Source organism: Nicotiana sylvestris, chromosome 9, assembly GCF_000393655.2.
Source record: "Nicotiana sylvestris chromosome 9, ASM39365v2, whole genome shotgun sequence".
In the NCBI taxonomy this organism is placed as follows: domain Eukaryota; kingdom Viridiplantae; phylum Streptophyta; class Magnoliopsida; order Solanales; family Solanaceae; genus Nicotiana; species Nicotiana sylvestris.
The window spans coordinates 146,059,612-146,080,325 of record NC_091065.1 but is presented as its reverse complement, the minus strand read 5'-3'; the positions used below and the strand labels follow the sequence as shown (position 1 = coordinate 146,080,325).

The 20,714-nt window shown below is 44.4% G+C and overlaps 1 protein-coding gene across 1 annotated transcript; it reads left to right on the top strand.

Moving 5' to 3' along the window:
• Window positions 1-1,104: 1,104 nt before the first annotated feature.
• LOC138878380 (uncharacterized) lies at window positions 1,105-4,405 on the top strand. Its single transcript, XM_070158049.1, has 2 exons — window positions 1,105-1,778; window positions 4,273-4,405. The coding sequence occupies exons 1-2, from the start codon at window positions 1,105-1,107 to the stop codon at window positions 4,403-4,405; spliced, it is 807 nt and encodes a 268-aa protein (XP_070014150.1).
• Window positions 4,406-20,714: the final 16,309 nt, after the last annotated feature.

Here is a 20,714-nt window from a genome sequence, read left to right as displayed (position 1 = left end):
GTGACAAGATCAAAGAAGAAGTCACGAAACAGCTGAAAGCGGGGGTAATCCGAGTAGTTCAGGATACCACATGGATAGCTAATGTAGTTCCATTACCAAAGAAAGAGGGGAAGACCCGGGTGTGTGTGGATTACAGAGATTTAAACAAGGCAAGTCCCAAAGATAACTTCCCTTTGCCAAACATCCACATCCTTGTTGATAACTGCGCCAAACATGAGATACAGTCCTTTGTGGATTGATACACAGGATATCACCAGGTGTTGATGGATGAAGAAGATGCAGAAAAGATAGCTTTTACCACACCTTGGGGTATATACTATTACAGAGTCATGCCATTTGGTCTGAAGAACGCCGGGGCAACCTACATGAGGGCCATGATTGCCATTTTTCATGATATGATGCACCAAGAGATAGAGGTGTATGTGGACGATGTAATCATCAAATCCAAAGCCCAGGACGACCACGTTCGGGACTTGAGAAAATTCTTTGAGCGATTGCGCAAATATGATTTGAAGCTGAACCTAGCCAAATGTGCATTTGGGGTACCATCCGGCAAACTCTTGGGATCCGTAGTCAGTCAGAGGGGCATTGAGTTGAACCCAACAAAGATAAAGTCTATTCGGAATTTTCATCCTCCATGACCCAAGAAAGATGTTATGAGTTTGCTGGGAAGATTGAACTATTCAGTCGATTCATTGCTCAGTTGACATCCACGTGTGAACCCATATTCAAATTGCTGAAGAAAATGCGGCAATCAAATGGACAAACAAGTGCCAAGAAGCTTTTGATAAAATCAAAGAATATCTGTCGAATCTGCCAGTATTGGTCCCACCTGAGCCAGGGAGGCCTCTGTTCCTGTATCTGACAGTCTTGGAAAATTCTTTCGATTGTGTCCTCGGGCAACATGATGTGACCGGAAAGAGAGAGCAGGCCATTTACTATTTGAGCAAGAAGTTTACTAGTTATTAAGCCAAGTACACTTTACTGGAAAGAACTTGCTGCGCTTTAACTTGGGTCGCTCAAAAGCTGAGGCATTATTTGCAAGCCTACACCACTTACCTCATAACCAGGTTGGATCCTTTAAAATACATATTCCAGAAGCCAATGCCTACTGGGAGGTTAGCGAAGTGGCAGATCCTGCTCACGAAATTTGACATAGTCTATGTCACTCGCACTGCAATGAAAACCCAGGCGTTAGCAGATCATTTGGCTGAAAATACGGTCGATGATGAATACCAACCTTCGAACACTTACTTCCCGGATAAAGAGGTAAATTCAGTTGAGGCAATATCTGAAGACACCAATGCTTGGAAAATGTTCTTCGATGGTGCAGTAAACGCAAAGGGTGTTGGAATTGGGGCAATCTTGATCTCACCCACTGGTCAGCATTATCCGGCCACAGCTAGGCTTCGGTTTTTCTGCACAAACAACACCACCGAGTATGAAACCTGTATTATGGGTATGAACATGGCAATCGACCAAGATTTAATCATGAGATACTCGGATCTGATTATCCAACAAGCTCAAGGAGAATGGGAAACCCGAGATGTCAAGCTTATTCCTTATAGGCAACATGTGAAAGATCTTCGCAAGAGATTCACGTCAATAGAGTTCAGGTACATCCCTCATTGCCATAACGAACTGGCTGATATGCTTGCTACTTTGGCCTCGATGCTGCCATACCCAGGCAATGCCCACATTGATCCCTTGGAAATCCAAATCAAGGAAAGGCATGGCTACTGTAATACGGTTGAGGCAGAACCAAATATTCATCCATGGTATCATGACATCAAAAGATTCTTGAAAACCAAAGAATACCCCGAGCAAGCCAGTGGAGAGAAAAAGAGAACCATTAGACGGCATGCAAGTGGTTTCTTTTTGAGTGGTGATGTCTTGTACAAAAGGACCCCGGACCTCAACTTGTTAAGATGTGTTGACGCCGAAGAGACTGGAAGAATCATGTATGAAGTGCACGCAGGAGTGTGCGGACCCCACATGAACGGGTATGTTTTGTCAAAGAAAATCCACCGAGCAGGCTACAACTGGATGACCATGGAAAGAGACTGCTTCAGTTTTGTTCGAAAGTGTCATCAGTGTCAGGTGCACGGTGATTTGATTCATGCACCTCCCACATAACTTCATCCCATGTCAGCGCCTTGGCCATTTGTTGCCTAGGTCATGGACATCATTGGGCCAATCGAGCCAAAAGCCTCAAATGGGCATAGATTCATACTGGTCGCCATTGACTATTTTACTAAATGGGTTGAAGCAATCACTCTCAAATCTATCACCAAGAAAGTTGTGGTAGATTTTGTGCACTCCAATCTTATCTGCCGTTTCGGTATCCCTGCAACTATTATCACAGAAAATGCTGCAAACTTGAATAGTCATTTGATGGGGGAGATATGTGAACAATTCAAGATAACGCACCGAAATTCTACTCCCTATCGCCCTAAAGCCAATGGTGCCGTCAAAGTAGAAAACAAGAACATCAAAAAGATTTTGAGAAAGATGATTCAAAGTTCCAGGCAGTGGCATGAAAAGTTGCCATTTGCATTATTGGGGTATCGCACTACTGTGCGCACATCGGTCGGAGCAACCCCGTACCTTTTGGTTTATGGGACCGAAGCCGTAATACCCGCGGAAGTTGAAATCCCTTCTCTCCGGATCATTGTTGAAGCTAAAATTGAAGACAGTGAGTAGGTCAAAGCCCGTTTGGAATAGTTAACCCTGATTGATGAAAAGCGAATGGCCGTAGTTTGCCACGGGAAGTTGTACCAACAAAGAATGGCCCGTTCCTACAACAAGAATGTACAGCCCAGAAATTTTGAAGTGGGACAACTTGTTTTAAGGCGTATTCTTCCTCATCATCAGGAAGCAAAGGGAAAATTTTCTCCTAACGGAAAGGCCCATACATTATCCAAAAGATATTACCAAGAGGAGCGTTATATATGGGAGATAATCGAAGGAAACGACCCCGAGGCAGCTGTGAATGTAGACGCGGTCAAAAGGTACTATGTCTAGTCCTTATGCAGCAATAGCACTATCCAATTGGGATGACGAAGACTTTCATTCTCGCTACCCCAAACACTCCAATCCTTTTGCTAACCCTTTGAGCCGGTTACCTTTCTTTCATTACCCTCTTTGGAACTCGAAAAAAAAATGTTTCCTTGAACCACGTTCGACTTGATTCCGAAAGGATACGTAGGCAGCCTCTCTCTGGGGTTCAATCACACCAAAACAAAAATCCAACTTTCCCCAAAAAGTGAAACATGGGCAGATGTTATAATGGTTCGGCCCCAGCTGAATGGTTCCAAAGTTGTAATCCCATTCAGATTCATTTTACCCAAACCTTGTTCAAGTCCTTCCGATCAATCGGTGAAAGGTTTTCAAAATCAGAGAATGCAGTTGTTTGGATCCGATGCAGTCATGATAAGAAATGAAATGAGAGAGTCTTATTGGTGAAAACCTACGGGCACCGTAAGGCGATGGTAAGTAGAGAAATTAAAAATGAGAGAGTCTTGTTAGTGAAAACTCGTAAAGAGCACTATAAGGCGATGGAGAGAAGAGAAATGAGAGAGGTCAATTGGAAAAAACCCACAAAGGGCGTCGTTGATCGAAGAGAAGAAACCCCTCTACCACCATTGTTATTGAAAGAGTCCTGGAAATTTTTCTCGGTTTTGAAACACGGGTCGCAATGGGTATGTGAGAAGTCGGATTAGTTGTGCGGATCAGGTATCCAGTCCAAGGAGCATGTCATGTCTATTGAAGTCTGCATGCATCCCAAATAAGTCCTTTTTTTTCTTCCCCGAAAGGGACACTTCTCCTTAAATTAATTTTCTTGTCCTTTGTTTACTTTTCCTTGAATCCCTTTCAAAGAAAAGGTGGCAAGATTGGTTTTACAGGGTTCTGCTTAATAAAAGCCAAGTCCAAATAAAAGTACCCAGCCTCAGCGGGTGCATCAAGTCAATCCTGACTCGCCATGATAACTGATGCTTTGAAATCGGAGTTTATTGAAAATGAAAAGAAATCCCAAGCCAAAGCCCCTAGAGGCAGAATAAAATGAAAGGGCCAAAGCCTATAAGCCGTTAGGAGAAATTTTGAAAAGTTGAGCTCCTCAGTTTGAAAGATAGATCAATCTTCAGAAAACCACCAAGCAGCTGAAATTCTCAACAAAGGTTCAGGCCGAGATCGAGTAATCGTGACAATCAAGGCCACAAAACCAACCACCATTTCAAACTAACAATTTTTCTTTGTTTAAAATTGAAACAGGTGCAGCCCAAGGCAACCGTGCAAAAGCAGGTGCAGCCAAAAGAAAACTGCGCAAAATGCTATAAACAGCTTTGCAGTAACAATCAATCCAAAAGGGAAGTTTTCCTCCAAAATTCTTGCTGCATTTTATTGAAATAAAATGAAATGAAAAAGGGAATGAAAAACAAAAACAAAAGAAGAGAGAAGAAAAGAAAAAAATCAGAACAAAATGATAGTTCAGAATCCCCAATCTCAATCTTTTACGCCTTCTGCCAACATTAGGACTCCAATCCCTAAGTTGAGATTTTTAGACATAGGGCCTCCATTCCCTAGTCACCTTCTGCCAACATTATGGCTCCAATCCCTAAGTTGATATTGTAGACATAGGAACTCTATTCCCTAGTCGCCTTTTTGCCAACATTAGGGCTCCAATCCCTGAGTTGAGATTTTGAGACATAGGGCCTCCATTCCCTAGTCGCCTTTTTTGTCAACATTAGGGCTCCAATCCCTGAGTTGAGATTTTGAGACATAGGGCCTCCATTCCCTAGTCGCCATTTTGCCAACATTAGGGCTCCAATCCCTGAGTTGAGAGTTGTTGACATAGGGCCTCCATTCCCTAGTCGCCTTTTTGCCAACATTAGGGCTCCAATCCCAGAGTTATGATTTTTAGACATAGGGCCTCCATTCCCTAGTCGTCTTTTGCAAACATTAGAGCTCCAATCCCTGAGTTAAGATTTTGTGACATAGGTCCTCCATTCCCTAGTCGCCTTTTTTGCTAACATTAGGGATCCAATCCCTGACTTGTGATTTTAGACATAGGGCCTCCATTCCCTAGTCGCCTTTTTGCCAACATTAGGGCTTCAATCTCTGAGTTGAGATTTTAGACATAGGGCCTCCATTCCCTAGTCGTCTTTTTGCAAACATTAGGGATCAAATCCCTACGTTTAGATTTTTTAGACATAGGGCCTCCATTCTGTAGTCGCCTTTTTTGCTAACATTAGGGCTCCGATCCCTGAGTTGAGATTTTTAGACAAAGGGCCTCCATTCCCTAGTCGCCTTTTTTTGCCAACATTAGTGCTCCAATCCCTGAGTTGAGATTTTAGACATAGGGCCTTCATTCCCTAATCCCCTTTGCTAACATTAGGGCTCCAATCCCTAAGTTGAGATTTTTTAGACATAGGGCCTCGATTCCCTAGTCGCCTTTTGCCAACATTAGGAATCCAATCCCTGAGTTGAGATTTTTAGACATAGGGCCACATTCCCTAGACGCCTTTTTACCAATATTAGGGCTCCAATCCCTGAGTTGAGATTTTGTGACATAGGGCCTCCATTCCCTATTCACCTTTTTTCCAACATTAGGTCTCCAATCCCTGACTTGAGATTTTTAGACATAGGGCCTCCATTCTTTAGTTGCCTTTTAGCCAACATTAGGGCTCCAATCCCTGAGTTGAGATTTTAGACATAGGGCCTCCATTCCCTAATCACCTTTTGCCAACATTAAGGCTCCAATCTCTAAGTTGAGATTTTTTAGACATAGGGCCTCCATTCCCTAGTCGCCTTTTGCCAACATTATGGATCCAATCCCTGAGTTGAGATTTTTAGACATAGGGCCTCCATTCCCTAGTCGCCTTTTGGCCACCATTAGGGATCCAATCTCCTGAGTTTAGATTTTTAGACATAGAGTCTCCATTCCCTAGTTTTCTTTTGCCAACGTTAGGGCTCCAATCCCTGACTTGAGATTCTGTAACATAGAGCCTACATTCCCTAGTCTCCTTTTTTGCCAACATTAGGGCTTCAATCCCTGACTAGAGATTTTTAGACATAGGTCCTGTATTCCCTAGTTGCCTTTTTGCCAACAGTAGGGCTCCAATCCCTGAGTTGATATTTTAGAAATAGGGCCTCCATTCCCTAGTCGCCTTTTTGCCAACATTAGGGTTCCAATCCCTGAGTTGAGATTTTTAGACATAGGGCCTCCATTCCCTAGTCGCCTTTTGCCAACATTAGGGCTCCAATCCCTGAGTTGAAATTTTGTGACATAGGGCCTCCATTCTCTAGTCGCCTTTTTTTCCAATATTAGGGCTCCAATCCCTGACTTGAGACTTTTAGACATAGGGCCTCCATTCCCTAGTCACCTTTTTGCCAACATTAGGGCTCCTGTCCCTGAGTTAAGATTTTAGACATAGGGCCTCCATTCCCTAGTTGACTTTTTGCCAACATTAGGGCTACAATCCCTGAGTTGAGATTTTTAGACATAGGGCTTCCATTCCCTAGTCGCTTTTTAGCCAACATTAGGGCTCCAATCCCTGAGTTGAGATTTTTTAGACATAGGGCCTCCATTCCCTAGTAGCCTTTTTGCCAACATTAGGGCTCCAATCCCTGAGTTGAGATTTTAGACATAGGGCCTCCATTCCCTAGTCGCCTTTTTTGCCAACATTAGGGCTCCAATCCTTGAGTTGATATTTTAGACATAGGGCCTCCATTCCCTAGTCGCCTTTTTGCCAACATTAGGGCTCCAATCCCTGAGTTGAGATTTTAGACATAGGTCCTCCATTCCCTAGTCGTCTTTTTGCCAACAGTAGGGATCCAATCATTGAGTTGAGATTTTTAGACAAAGGGCCTCCATTCCCTAGTCGCCTTGTAGCCAACATCAGGGCTTCAATCCCTGAGTTGAGATTTTAGACATAGGGCCTCCATTCCCTAATCGCCTTTTGCCAATATTAGGGTTCCAATCCCTAAGTTGAGATTTTTTAGACATAGGGCCTCGATTCCCTAGTCACCTTTTGCCAACATTAGGTCTCCAATCCCTAAGTTGAGATTTTTAGATATAGGGCCACATTCTCTAGTCGCCTTTTAACCAATATTAGGGCTCCAATTCATAAGTTGAGAATTTTAGACATAGGGCCTCCATTTATTAGTCGCCTTTTTGCAACATTAGGGCTCCAATCCCTGAATTGAGATTTTGTGACATAGGGCCTCCATTCCCTAGTCGCCTTATTGCCAGCATTAGGGCTCCTATCCCTGACTTGAGATTTTTAGACATAGGGCCTCCATTCCCTAGTCGCCTTATTGCCAACATTAGGGCTCCAATCCTTGAGTTGAGATTTTAGACAAAGGTCCTCCATTCCCTAATCGCCTTTTGCCAACATTAGGGCTCCAATCCCTAAGTTGAGATTTTTTACATAGGGCCTCCATTCCCTAATCGCCTTTTGCCAACATTAGGGCTCCAATCCCTAAGTTGAGATTTTTTAGACATAGGGCCTCGATTCCCTAGTCGCCTTTTGCCAACATTAGGGCTCCAATCCCCGAGTTGAGATTTTAGACATAGGGCCTCCATTCCCTAGTCGCCATTTTGCCAACATTAGGGCTCGAATCCCTAAGTTGAGATTTTATACATAGGGCCTCCATTCCTTAATCGCCTTTTGCCAACATTAGGGCTCCAATCCCTAAGTTGAGATTTTTTAGACATAGGTCCTCGATTCCCTAGTCGCCTTTTGCCAACATTAGAGCTCCAATCCCTGAGTTGAGATTTTTAGACATAGGGCCTCCATTCCCTAGTCGCCTTTTTTCCAACATTGTGGCTTCAATCCTGAGTTGAGATTTTTAGACATAGGGCCTCCATTCCCTAGTCGCCTTTTTGCCACCATTAGGGCTCCAATCCCTGAGTTTAGATTTTTTGACATAGGGTCTCCATTCCCTAGTCGTCTTTTGCCAACATTAGGGCTCCAATCCCTGACTTGAGATTCTATGACATAGGGCCTCCATTCCCTAGTCTCCTTTTTTGCCAACATTAGGGCTCCAATCCCTGACTAGAGACTTTTTGACATAGGGCCTCCATTCCCTAGTTGCCTTTTTGCCAACAGTAGGGCTCCAATCCTTGAGTTGATATTTTAGACATAGGGCCTCCATTCCCTAGTCGCCTTTTTGCCAACATTAGGGCTCCAATCCCTGAGTTGAGATTTTAGACATAGGTCCTCCATTCCCTAGTCGTCTTTTTGCCAACAGTAGGGATCCAATCACTGAGTTGAGATTTTTAGACAAAGGGCCTCCATTCCCTAGTCGCCTTGTAGCCAACATCAGGGCTTCAATCCCTGAGTTGAGATTTTAGACATAGGGCCTCCATTCCCTAATCGCCTTTTGCCAATATTAGGGTTCCAATCCCTAAGTTGAGATTTTTTAGACATAGGGCCTCGATTCCCTAGTCACCTTTTGCCAACATTAGGTCTCCAATCCCTAAGTTGAGATTTTTAGATATAGGGCCACATTCTCTAGTCGCCTTTTAACCAATATTAGGGCTCCAATTCATAAGTTGAGAATTTTAGACATAGGGCCTCCATTTCTTAGTCGCCTTTTTGCAACATTAGGGCTCCAATCCCTGAATTGAGATTTTGTGACATAGGGCCTCCATTCCCTAGTCGCCTTATTGCCAGCATTAGGGCTCCTATCCCTGACTTGAGATTTTTAGACATAGGGCCTCCATTCCCTAGTCGCCTTATTGCCAACATTAGGGCTCCAATCCTTGAGTTGAGATTTTAGACAAAGGTCCTCCATTCCCTAATCGCCTTTTGCCAACATTAGGGCTCCAATCCCTAAGTTGAGATTTTTTACATAGGGCCTCCATTCCCTAATCGCCTTTTGCCAACATTAGGGCTCCAATCCCTAAGTTGAGATTTTTTAGACATAGGGCCTCGATTCCCTAGTCGCCTTTTGCCAACATTAGGGCTCCAATCCCCGAGTTGAGATTTTAGACATAGGGCCTCCATTCCCTAGTCGCCTTTTTGCCAACATTAGGGCTCGAATCCCTAAGTTGAGATTTTATACATAGGGCCTCCATTCCTTAATCGCCTTTTGCCAACAATAGGGCTCCAATCCCTAAGTTGAGATTTTTTAGACATAGGTCCTCGATTCCCTAGTCGCCTTTTGCCAACATTAGAGCTCCAATCCCTGAGTTGAGATTTTTAGACATAGGGCCTCCATTCCCTAGTCGCCTTTTTTCCAACATTGTGGCTTCAATCCTGAGTTGAGATTTTTAGACATAGGGCCTCCATTCCCTAGTCGCCTTTTTGCCACCATTAGGGCTCCAATCCCTGAGTTTAGATTTTTTGACATAGGGTCTCCATTCCCTAGTCGTCTTTTGCCAACATTAGGGCTCCAATCCCTGACTTGAGATTCTATGACATAGGGCCTCCATTCCCTAGTCTCCTTTTTTGCCAACATTAGGGCTCCAATCCCTGACTAGAGACTTTTTGACATAGGGCCTCCATTCCCTAGTTGCCTTTTTGCCAACAGTAGGGCTCCAATCCTTGAGTTGATATTTTAGACATAGGGCCTCCATTCCCTAGTCGCCTTTTTGCCAACATTAGGGCTCCAATCCCTGAGTTGAGATTTTAGACATAGGTCCTCCATTCCCTAGTCGTCTTTTTGCCAACAGTAGGGATCCAATCATTGAGTTGAGATTTTTAGACAAAGGGCCTCCATTCCCTAGTCGCCTTGTAGCCAACATCAGGGCTTCAATCCCTGAGTTGAGATTTTAGACATAGGGCCTCCATTCCCTAATCGCCTTTTGCCAATATTAGGGTTCCAATCCCTAAGTTGAGATTTTTTAGACATAGGGCCTCGATTCCCTAGTCACCTTTTGCCAACATTAGGTCTCCAATCCCTAAGTTGAGATTTTTAGATATAGGGCCACATTCTCTAGTCGCCTTTTAACCAATATTAGGGCTCCAATTCATAAGTTGAGAATTTTAGACATAGGGCCTCCATTTCTTAGTCGCCTTTTTGCAACATTAGGGCTCCAATCCCTGAATTGAGATTTTGTGACATAGGGCCTCCATTCCCTAGTCGCCTTATTGCCAGCATTAGGGCTCCTATCCCTGACTTGAGATTTTTAGACATAGGGCCTCCATTCCCTAGTCGCCTTATTGCCAACATTAGGGCTCCAATCCTTGAGTTGAGATTTTAGACAAAGGTCCTCCATTCCCTAATCGCCTTTTGCCAACATTAGGGCTCCAATCCCTAAGTTGAGATTTTTTACATAGGGCCTCCATTCCCTAATCGCCTTTTGCCAACATTAGGGCTCCAATCCCTAAGTTGAGATTTTTTAGACATAGGGCCTCGATTCCCTAGTCGCCTTTTGCCAACATTAGGGCTCCAATCCCCGAGTTGAGATTTTAGACATAGGGCCTCCATTCCCTAGTCGCCATTTTGCCAACATTAGGGCTCGAATCCCTAAGTTGAGATTTTATACATAGGGCCTCCATTCCTTAATCGCCTTTTGCCAACATTAGGGCTCCAATCCCTAAGTTGAGATTTTTTAGACATAGGTCCTCGATTCCCTAGTCGCCTTTTGCCAACATTAGAGCTCCAATCCCTGAGTTGAGATTTTTAGACATAGGGCCTCCATTCCCTAGTCGCCTTTTTTCCAACATTGTGGCTTCAATCCTGAGTTGAGATTTTTAGACATAGGGCCTCCATTCCCTAGTCGCCTTTTTGCCACCATTAGGGCTCCAATCCCTGAGTTTAGATTTTTTGACATAGGGTCTCCATTCCCTAGTCGTCTTTTGCCAACATTAGGGCTCCAATCCCTGACTTGAGATTCTATGACATAGGGCCTCCATTCCCTAGTCTCCTTTTTTGCCAACATTAGGGCTCCAATCCCTGACTAGAGACTTTTTGACATAGGGTCTCCATTCCCTAGTTGCCTTTTTGCCAACAGTAGGGCTCCAATCCTTGAGTTGATATTTTAGACATAGGGCCTCCATTCCCTAGTCGCCTTTTTGCCAACATTAGGGCTCCAATCCTTGAGTTGATGTTTTTAGACATAGGGCCTCCATTCCCTAGTCGCCTTTTGCCAACATTAAGGCTCCAATCCCTGAGTTGAGATTTTGTTACATAGGGCCTCCATTCTCTAGTCGCCTTTTTTTCCAACATTAGCGCTCCAATCCCTGACTTGAGATTTTTAGACATAGGGCCTCCATTCCCTAGTCGCCTTTTGCCAACAATAGGGCTCCAATCCCTGAGTTGAGATTTTAGACATAGGGCCTCCATTCCCTAGTTGTCTTTTTGTCAACATTAGGGCTCCAATCCCTGAGTTGAGATTTTTAGACATAGGGCCTCCATTCCCTAGTCGCTTTTTTTGCCAACATTAGGGCTCCTATCCCTGAGTTGAGATTTTTTAGACATAGCGCCTCCATTCCCTAGTCGCCTTTTTTACCAACATTAGGGCTCCAATCCCTGAGTTGAGATTTTTAGAAAAGGGCCTCCATTCCCTAGTTGCCTTTTGACAACATTACGGCTCGAATCCCTGAGTTGAGATTTTAGGACATAGGGCCTCCATTCCCTAGTCTCCTTTTTTGCCAACATTAGGGCTCCAATCCCTGACTAGAGATTTTTAGACATAGGTCCTGTATTCCCTAGTTGCCTTTTTGCCAACAGTAGGGCTCCAATCCCTAAGTTGATATTTTAGACATAGGGCCTCCATTCCCTAGTCGCCTTTTTGCCAACATTAGGGCTCCAATCCCTTAGTTGAGATTTTTAGACATAGGGACTCAATTCCCTAGTCGCCTTTTGCCAACATTAGGGCTCCAATCCCTGAGTTGAAATTTTTTGACATAGGGCCTCCATTCTCTAGTCGCCTTTTTTTCCAATATTAGGGCTCCAATCCCTGACTTGAGACTTTTAGACATAGGGCCTCCATTCCCTAGTCACCTTTTTCCCAACATTAGGGGTCCTGTCCCTGAGTTAAGATTTTAGACATAGGGCCTCCATTCCCTAGTTGACTTTTTGCCAACATTAGGGCTCCAATCCCTGAGTTGAAATTTTTAGACAAAGGACTTCCATTCCCTAGTCGCTTTTTAGCCAACATTAGGGCTCCAATCCCTGAGTTGAGATTTTTTAGACATAGGGCCTCCTTTCCCTAGTCGCCTTTTTTGCCAACATTAGGGCTCCTATCCCTGAGTTGAGATTTTATGACAAAGGGCCTACATTCCCTAGTCGCCTTTTTTCCAACATTAGGGCTCCAATCCCTGACTTGAGATTTTTAGACATAGGGCCTCCTTCCCTAGTCGCCTTTTTGCCAACATTAGGGCTCCAATCCCTGAGTTGAGATTTTAGACATAGGGCCTCCATTCCCTAGTCGCCCTTTTGCCATTATTAGGGCTCCAATCCCTGAGTTGAGATTTTTAGACATAGGGCCTCCATTCCCTTGTAGCCTTTTTGCCAACATTAGGGCTCCAATCCCTGAGTTGAGATTTTAGACATAGGGCCTCCATTCCCTAGTCGCCTTTTTTGCCAACATTAGGGCTCCAATCCCTGACTTGAGATTTTTAGACATTGGGCCTTCATTCCCTAGTTGCCTTTTTGCCAACATTAGGGCTCCAATCCCTTAGTTGAGATTTTAGACATAGGTCATCCATTCCCTAGTCGTCTTTTTGCCAACAGTAGGGATCCAATCACTGAGTTGAGATTTTGAGACAAAGGGCCTCCATTCCCTAGTCGCCTTGTAGCCAACATCAGGGCTTCAATCCCTGAGTTGATATTTTAGACATTGGGCCTCCATTCCCTAATCGCCTTTTGCCAATATTAGTGTTCCAATCCTTAAGTTGAGATTTTTTAGACATAGGGCCTCGATTCCCTAGTCACCTTTTGCCAACATTAGGTCTCCAATCCCTAAGTTGAGATTTTTAGATATAGGGCCACATTCTCTAGTCGCCTTTTAACCAATATTAGGGCTCCAATTCATAAGTTGAGAATTTTAGACATAGGGCCTCCATTTCATAGTCGCCTTTTTGCAACATTAGGGCTCCAATCCCTGAATTGAGATTTTGTGACATAGGGCCTCCATTCCCTAGTCGCCTTATTACCAGCATTAGGGCTCCTATCCCTGACTTGAGATTTTTAGACATAGGGCCTCCATTCCCTAGTCGCCTTATTGCCAACATTAGGGCTCCAATCCTTGATATGAGATTTTAGACAAAGGGCCTCCATTCCCTAATCGCCTTTTGCCAACATTAGGGCTCCAATCCCTAAGTTGAGATTTTTTACATAGGGCCTCCATTCCCTAATAGCGTTTTGCCAACATTAGGGCTCCAATCCCTAAGTTGAAATTTTTTAGACATAGGGCCTCGATTCCCTAGTCGCCTTTTGCCAACATTAGGGCTCCAATCCCCGAGTTGAGATTTTAGACATAGGGCCTCCATTCCCTAGTCGCCTTTTTGCCAACATTAGGGCTCCAATCCCTGAGTTGAGATTTTAGACATAGGGCCTCCATTCCTTAATCGCCTTTTGCCAACATTAGGGCTCCAATCCCTAAGTTGAGATTTTTTAGACATAGGTCCTCGATTCCCTAGTCGCCTTTTGCCAACATTAGAGCTCCAATCCCTGAGTTGAGATTTTTAGACATAGGACCTCCATTCCCTAGTCGCCTTTTTTCCAACATTGTGGCTTCAATCCTGAGTTGAGATTTTTAGACATAGGGCCTCCATTCTCTAGTCGCCTTTTTGCCACCATTAGGGCTCCAATCCCTGAGTTTAGATTTTTTGACATAGGGTCTCCATTCCCTAGTCGTCTTTTGCCAACATTAGTGCTCCAATCCCTGACTTGAGATTCTGTGACATAGGGCCTCCATTCCCTAGTCTCCTTTTTTGCCAACATTAGGGCTCCAATCCCTGACTAGAGATTTTTTGACATAGGGCCTCCATTCCCTAGTTGCCTTTTTGCCAACAGTAGGGCTCCAATCCTTGAGTTGATATTTTAGACATAGGGCCTCCATTCCCTAGTCGCCTTTTTGCCAACATTAGGGCTCTAATCCCTGAGTTGATATTTTTAGACATAGGGCCTCCATTCCCTAGTCGCCTTTTGCCAACATTAAGGCTCCAATCCCTGAGTTGAGATTTTGTGACATAGGGCCTCCATTCTCTAGTCGCCTTTTTTTCCAACATTAGCGCTCCAATCCCTGACTTGAGATTTTTAGACATAGGGCCTCCATTCCCTAGTCGCCTTTTTGCCAACAATAGGGCTCCAATCCCTGAGTTGAGATTTTAGACATAGGGCCTCCATTCCCTAGTTGTCTTTTTGTCAACATTAGGGCTCCAATCACTGAGTTGAGATTTTTAGACATAGGGCCTCCATTCCCTAGTCGCTTTTTTGCCAACATTAGGGCTCCAATCCCTGAGTTGAGATTTTTTAGACATAGCGCCTCCATTCCCTAGTCGCCTTTTTTACCAACATTAGGGCTCCAATCCCTGAGTTGAGATTTTTAAAAAAGGGCCTCCATTCCCTAGTTGCCTTTTGCCAACGTTACGGCTCCAATCCCTGAGTTGAGATTTTAGGACATAGGGCCTCCATTCCCTAATTGCCTTTTTTCCAACATTAGGGCTCCAACCCCTGACTTGAGATTTTTAGACATAGGGCCTCCTTCCCTAGTCGCCTTTTTGCAACATTAGGGCTCCAATCCCTGAGTTGAGATTTTAGACATAGGGCATCCATTCCCTAGTCGCCTTTTTGCTAACATTAGGGCTCCAATCCCTGAGTTGAGATTTTTAGACATAGTGCCTCCATTCCCTAGTCGCCTTTTTGCCAACATTAGGGCTCCAATCCCTGTGTTGAGATTTTTAGACATAGGGCCTCGATTCCCTAGTTACCTTTTGCCAACATTAGGGCTCCAATCCCTGACTTGAGATTTTTAGACATAGGGCCTCCATTCCCTAGTTGCCTTTTTGCCAACAGTAGGGCTCCAATCCCTGAGTTGATATTTTAGACATAGGGCCTCCATTCCCTAGTCGCCTTTTTGCCAACATTAGGGCTCCAATCCCTGAGTTGAGATTTTTAGACATAGGGCCTCGATTCCCTAGTCACCTTTTGCCAACATTAGGGCTCCAATAACCGAGTTGAGATTTTAGACATAGGGCCTCCATTCCCTAGTCTCCTTTTTGCCAACATTAGGGCTCCAATCCCTGAGTTGATATTTTAGACATAGGGCCTCCATTCCTTAATCGCCTTTTGCCAACATTAGGGCTCCAATCCCTAAGTTGAGATTTTTTAGACATAGGGCCTCGATTCCCTTGTCGCCTTTTGCCAACATTAGGGCTCCAATCACTGAGTTGAGATTTTTAGACATAGGGCCTCCATTCCCTAGTCGCCTTGTTGCCAACATTGTGGCTCCAATCCCTGAGTTGAGATTTTGTGACATAGGGCCTCCATTCCTTAGTCTCTTTTTTGCAATATTTGGGCTCCAATCCCTGAATTGAGATTTAGTGACATAGGGCCTCCATTCCCTAGTCGCCTTTTTTGCCAACATTAGGGCTCCAATCCCTGACTTAATATTTTTAGACATAGGGACTCCATTCCCTAGTCGCCTTATTGCCAACATTAGGGCTCCAATCCCTGAGTTGAGATTTTATACATAGGGCCTCCATTCCCTAATCGTCTTTTGCCAACATTAGGGCTCCAATCCCTAAGTTGAGATTTTTGAGACATAGGGCCCTTATTCCCTAGTCGCCTTTTGCCAACATTAGGGCTCCAATCCCTGACTTGAGATTTTTAGACATAGGGCCTCCATTCCCTAGTTGCCTTTTTGCCAACAGTAGGGCTCCAATCCCTGAGTTGATATTTTAGACATAGGGCCTCCATTCCCTAATCGCCTTTTTGCCAACATTAGGGCTCCAATCCCTGAGTTGAGATTTTTAGACATAGGGCCTCCATTCCCTAGTAGGCTTTTGCCAACATTAAGTCGCCAATCCCTGAGTTGAGATTTTGTGACATAGGGCCTCCATTCTCTAGTCGCCTTTTTTCCAACATTAGGGCTCCAATCCCTGACTTGAGATTTTTTATACATAGGGCCTTCATTCCTTAGTCGCCTTTTTGCCAACATTAGGGCTCCAATCCCTGAGTTGAGATTTTAGACATAGGGCCTCCATTCCCTTGTTGCCTTTTTGCAAACATTAGGGCTCCATTCCCTGAGTTGAGATTTTTTGACATAGGGCCTCCATTCCCTAGTCGCTTTTTTTGCCAATATTAGGGCTCCAATCCCTGAGTTCAGATTTTCTAGACATAGGGCCTCCATTCCCTAGTCGCCTTTTTTGCCAACATTAGGGCTCCAATCCCTGAGTTGAGATTTTTAGACAAAGGGCCTCCATTCCCTAGCTGCATTTTGCCAACATTACGGCTCCAATCCCTGAGTTGAGATTTTGTGACATAGGGCCTCCATTCCTTAGTCTCTTTTTTGCAATATTTGGGCTCCAATCCCTGAATTGATATTTAGTGACATAGGGCCTCCATTCCCTAGTCGCCTTTTTTGCCAACATTAGGGCTCCAATCCCTGAGTTGATATTTTAGACATAGGGCCTCCATTCCATTGTCGCTTTTTTTGCCAACATTAGGGCTCCAATCACTGAGTTGAGATTTTTAGACAAAGGGCATCCATTCCCTAGTCGCCTTTAGCCAACATTACGACTCCAATCCCTGAGTTGAGATTTTGTGACATAGGGCCTCCATTCCCTAGTTGCCTTTTTTGCAACATTAGGGCTCCAATCCCTGACTTGGGATTTTTAGACATAGGGCCTCCTTCCCTAGTCACCTTTTTGCCAACATTAGGGCTCCAATCCCTGAGTTGAGATTTTAGACATAGGGCCTCCATTCCCTTGTTGCCTTTTTGCCAACATTAGGGCTCCATTCCCTGAGTTGAGATTTTTTGACATAGGGCCTCCATTCCCTAGTCACTTTTTTTGCCAATATTAGGGCTCCAATCCCTGAGTTCAGATTTTCTAGACATAGGGCCTCCATTCCCTAGTCGCCTTTTTTGCCAACATTAGGGCTCCAATCCCTGAGTTGAGATTTTTAGACAAAGGGCCTCCATTCCCTAGCTGCATTTTGCCAACATTACGGCTCCAATCCCTGAGTTGAGATTTTGTGACATAGGGCCTCCATTCCTTAGTCTCTTTTTTGCAATATTTGGGCTCCAATCCCTGAATTGAGATTTAGTGACATAGGGCCTCCATTCCGTAGTCGCCTTTTTTGCCAACATTAGGGCTCCAATCCCTGACTTATGATTTTTAGACATAGGGCCTCCATTCCCTAGTCGCCTTATGTCCAACATTAGGGCTCCAATCCTTGAGTTGAGATTTTAGACATAGGGCCTCCATTCCCTAATCGTCTTTTGCCAACATTAGGGGTCCAATCCCTAAGTTGAGATTTTTGAGACATAGGGCCCCTATTCCCTAGTCGCCTTTTGCGAACATTAGGGCTCCAATCCCTGAGTTGAGATTTTTAGACGTAGGGCCTCCATTCCCTAGTCGCCTTTTTGCCAACATTATGGCTCCAATCCCTAAGTTGAGATTTTTAGACATAGGGCCTCCATTCCCTAGTCGCCTTTTTGCCAACATTAGGGCTCCAATCCCAGAGTTGAGATTTTTTGACATAGGGCCTCCATTCCCTAGTCGCTTTTTTTGCCAATATTAGGGCTCCAATCCCTGAGTTCAGATTTTCTAGACATAGGGCCTCCATTCCCTAGTCGCCTTTTTTGCCAACATTAGGGCTCCAATCCCTGAGTTGAGATTTTTAGACAAAGGGCCTCCATTCCCTAGCTGCATTTTGCCAACATTACGGCTCCAATCCCTGAGTTGAGTTTTGGTGACATAGGACCTCCATTCCTTAGTCTCTTTTTTGCAATATTTGGGCTCCAATCCTTGAATTGAGATTTAGTGACATAGGGCCTCCATTCCCTAGTCGCCTTTTTTGCCAACATTAGGGCTCCAATCCCTGACTTAAGATTTTTAGACATAGGGCCTCCATTCCCTAGTCGCCTTATTGCCAACATTAGGGCTCCAATCCCTGAGTTGAGATTTTAGACATAGGGCCTCCATTCCCTAATCGTCTTTTACCAACATTAGGGCTCCAATCCCTGAGTTGAGATTTTTAGACATAGGGCCTCCATTCCCTAGTCGCCTTTTGCCAACATTAGGGCTCCAATCCTTGACTTGAGATTTTATGACATAGGGCCTCCATTCTCTAGTTCCCTTTTTGCCAACTTTAGGGCTCCAATCCCTGAGTTGAGATTTTTAGACATACAGCCTCCATTCCCTAGTCGCTTTTTTTGCCAACATTTGGGCTCCAATCCCTGAGTTGAGATTTTTTAGACATAGGGCCTCCATTCCCTAGTCGCCTTTTTTGCCAACATTAGGGTTCAAATCCCTGAGTTGAGATTTTTAGACAAAGGGTCTCCATTCCCTAGTCGCATTTTGCCAACATTACGGCTCCAATCCCAGAGTTGAGATTTTGTGACATAGGGCCTCCATTCCCTAGTTGCCTTTTTTCCAACATTAGGGCTCCAATCCCTGAGTTGAGATTTTTAGACATAGGGCCTCGTTCCCTAGTCGCCTTTTTGCCAACATTAGGGCTCCAATCCCTGAGTTGAGATTTTAGACATAGGGCATCCACTCCCTAGTCACCTTTTTGCTAACATTAGCGCTCCAATCCCTGAGTTGAGATTTTTATACATAGGGCCTCCATTCCCTATTAGCCTTTTGGCAACCATTCGGGCTCCAATCCCTAAGTTTAGATTTTTATACATAGGGCCTCCATTCCCTAGTCGCCTTTTGCCAATATTAGGGCTCCAATCCCAGAGTGGAGATTTTGTGACATAGGGCCTCCATTCCCTATTCGTCTTTTTTTCCAACATTAGGACTCCAATCCCTGACTTGAGATTTTTAGACAGAGGGCCTCCATTCTTTAGTCGCCTTTTTGCCAACATTATGTCTCCAATCCCTGAGTTGAGATTTTAGACATAGGGCCTCCATTCTCTAGTCGCCTTTTTTCCAACATTAGAGCTCCAATCCCTGAGTTGAGATTTTTGGACATAGGGTCTTCATTCCCTAGTCTCCTTTTTTGCCAACATTAGGGCTCCAATCCCTGAGTTGAGGTTTATTAGACATAGGGTCTCCATTCCCTAGTCGCCGTTTTGCCAACATTAGGGCTCCAATCCATGAGTTGAGATTTTTAGACATATGGCCTCCATTCCCTAGTCGCATTTTTGCCAACATTGTGGCTCCAATCCTGAGTTGAGATTTTTAGATATAGGGCCTCCATTCCCTAGTCGCCTATTTTGCCAACATTAGGGCTCCAATCCCTGAGTTGAGATTTTTAGACAAAGGGCCTCCATTCCCTATTCGCCTTTTGCCAACATTACGACTCCAATCCCTGAGTTGAGATTTTGTGATATAGGGCCTCTATTCCCTAGTTGCCTTTTTTGCAACATTAGGTCTCCAATCTCTGACTTGAGATTTTTAGACATAGGGCCTCCTTCCCTAGTCGCATTTTTGCCAACATTAGGGCTCCAATCCCTGAGTTTAGATATTAGACATAGGGTCTCCATTCCCTAGTCGCCTTTTTGCTAACATTAGGGCTCCAATCCCTGAGTTAAGATTTTTAGACATAGGGCCTTCATTCCCTAGTCGCTTTTTTGCCAACATTAGGGCTCCAATCCCTGAGTTTAGATTTTTAGACATAGGGCCTCCATTCCCTAGTCGCCATTTGCCAACATTCGGGCTCCAATCCCTGAGTGGAGATTTTGTGACATAGGGCCTCCATTCCCTATTCGTTTTTTTTTTAACATTAGGGCTCCAATCCCTGACTTGAGATTTTTAGACATAGGGCCTCCATTCTTTAGTCGCCTTGTTGCCAACATTATGGGTCCAATCCCTAAGTTGAGATTTTAGACATAGGGCCTCCATTCTCTAGTCGCCTTTTTTCCAATATTAGGGCTCCAATCCCTGAGTTGAGATTTTTAGACATAGGGCCTCCATTCTTTAGTCGCCTTTTTTCCAGCATTAAGGCTCCAATCCCTGAGTTGAGATTTTTAGACATAGGGCTTTCATTCCCTAGTCACCTTTTTGCCAACATTAGGGCTCCAATCCCATAGTTGAGATTTTTAGATATAGGGCCTCCATTCCCTAGTCGCCTTTTGCCAACATTAGGGCTCCAATCCCTGAGTTGAGATTTTTAGACATAGGGCATCCATTCCCTAGTCGCATATTGCCAACATTAGGGCTCCAATCCCTGAGTTGAGATTTTGTGACATAGGTCCTCCATTCCCTATTCGTCTTTTTTTCCAACATTAGGGCTCCAATCCCTGACTTGAGATTTTAAGACATAGGGCCTCCATTCTTTAGTCGCCTTTTTGCCAACATTAGGGCTCCAATCCCTGAGTTGAGATTTTGTGAAATTGGGCCTCTATTCCCTAGTTGCCTTTTTTCCAACATTAGGTCTCCAATCCCTGACTTGAGATTTTTAGACATAGGGCCTCCTTCCCTAGTCGCCTTTTTGCCAACATTAGGGCTCCAATCCCTGAGTTGAGATATTAGACATAGGGTCTCCATTCCCTAGTCGCCTTTTTGCTAACATTAGGGCTCCAATCCCTGAGTTGAGATTTTTAGACATAGGGCCTTCATTCCCTAGTCGCTTTTTTGCCAACA

Excerpts from the sequence above, each read along its gene's own strand:
- LOC138878380 (XM_070158049.1), top strand. The coding sequence starts at position 1,105 with ATGCCTACTGGGAGGTTAGCGAAGTGGCAGATCCTGCTCACGAAATTT. Across the intron at positions 1,779-4,272 it reads GAACCAAATATTCATCCATG|GTGCAGCCCAAGGCAACCGT; the intron begins GTATCATGACAT and ends AAATTGAAACAG.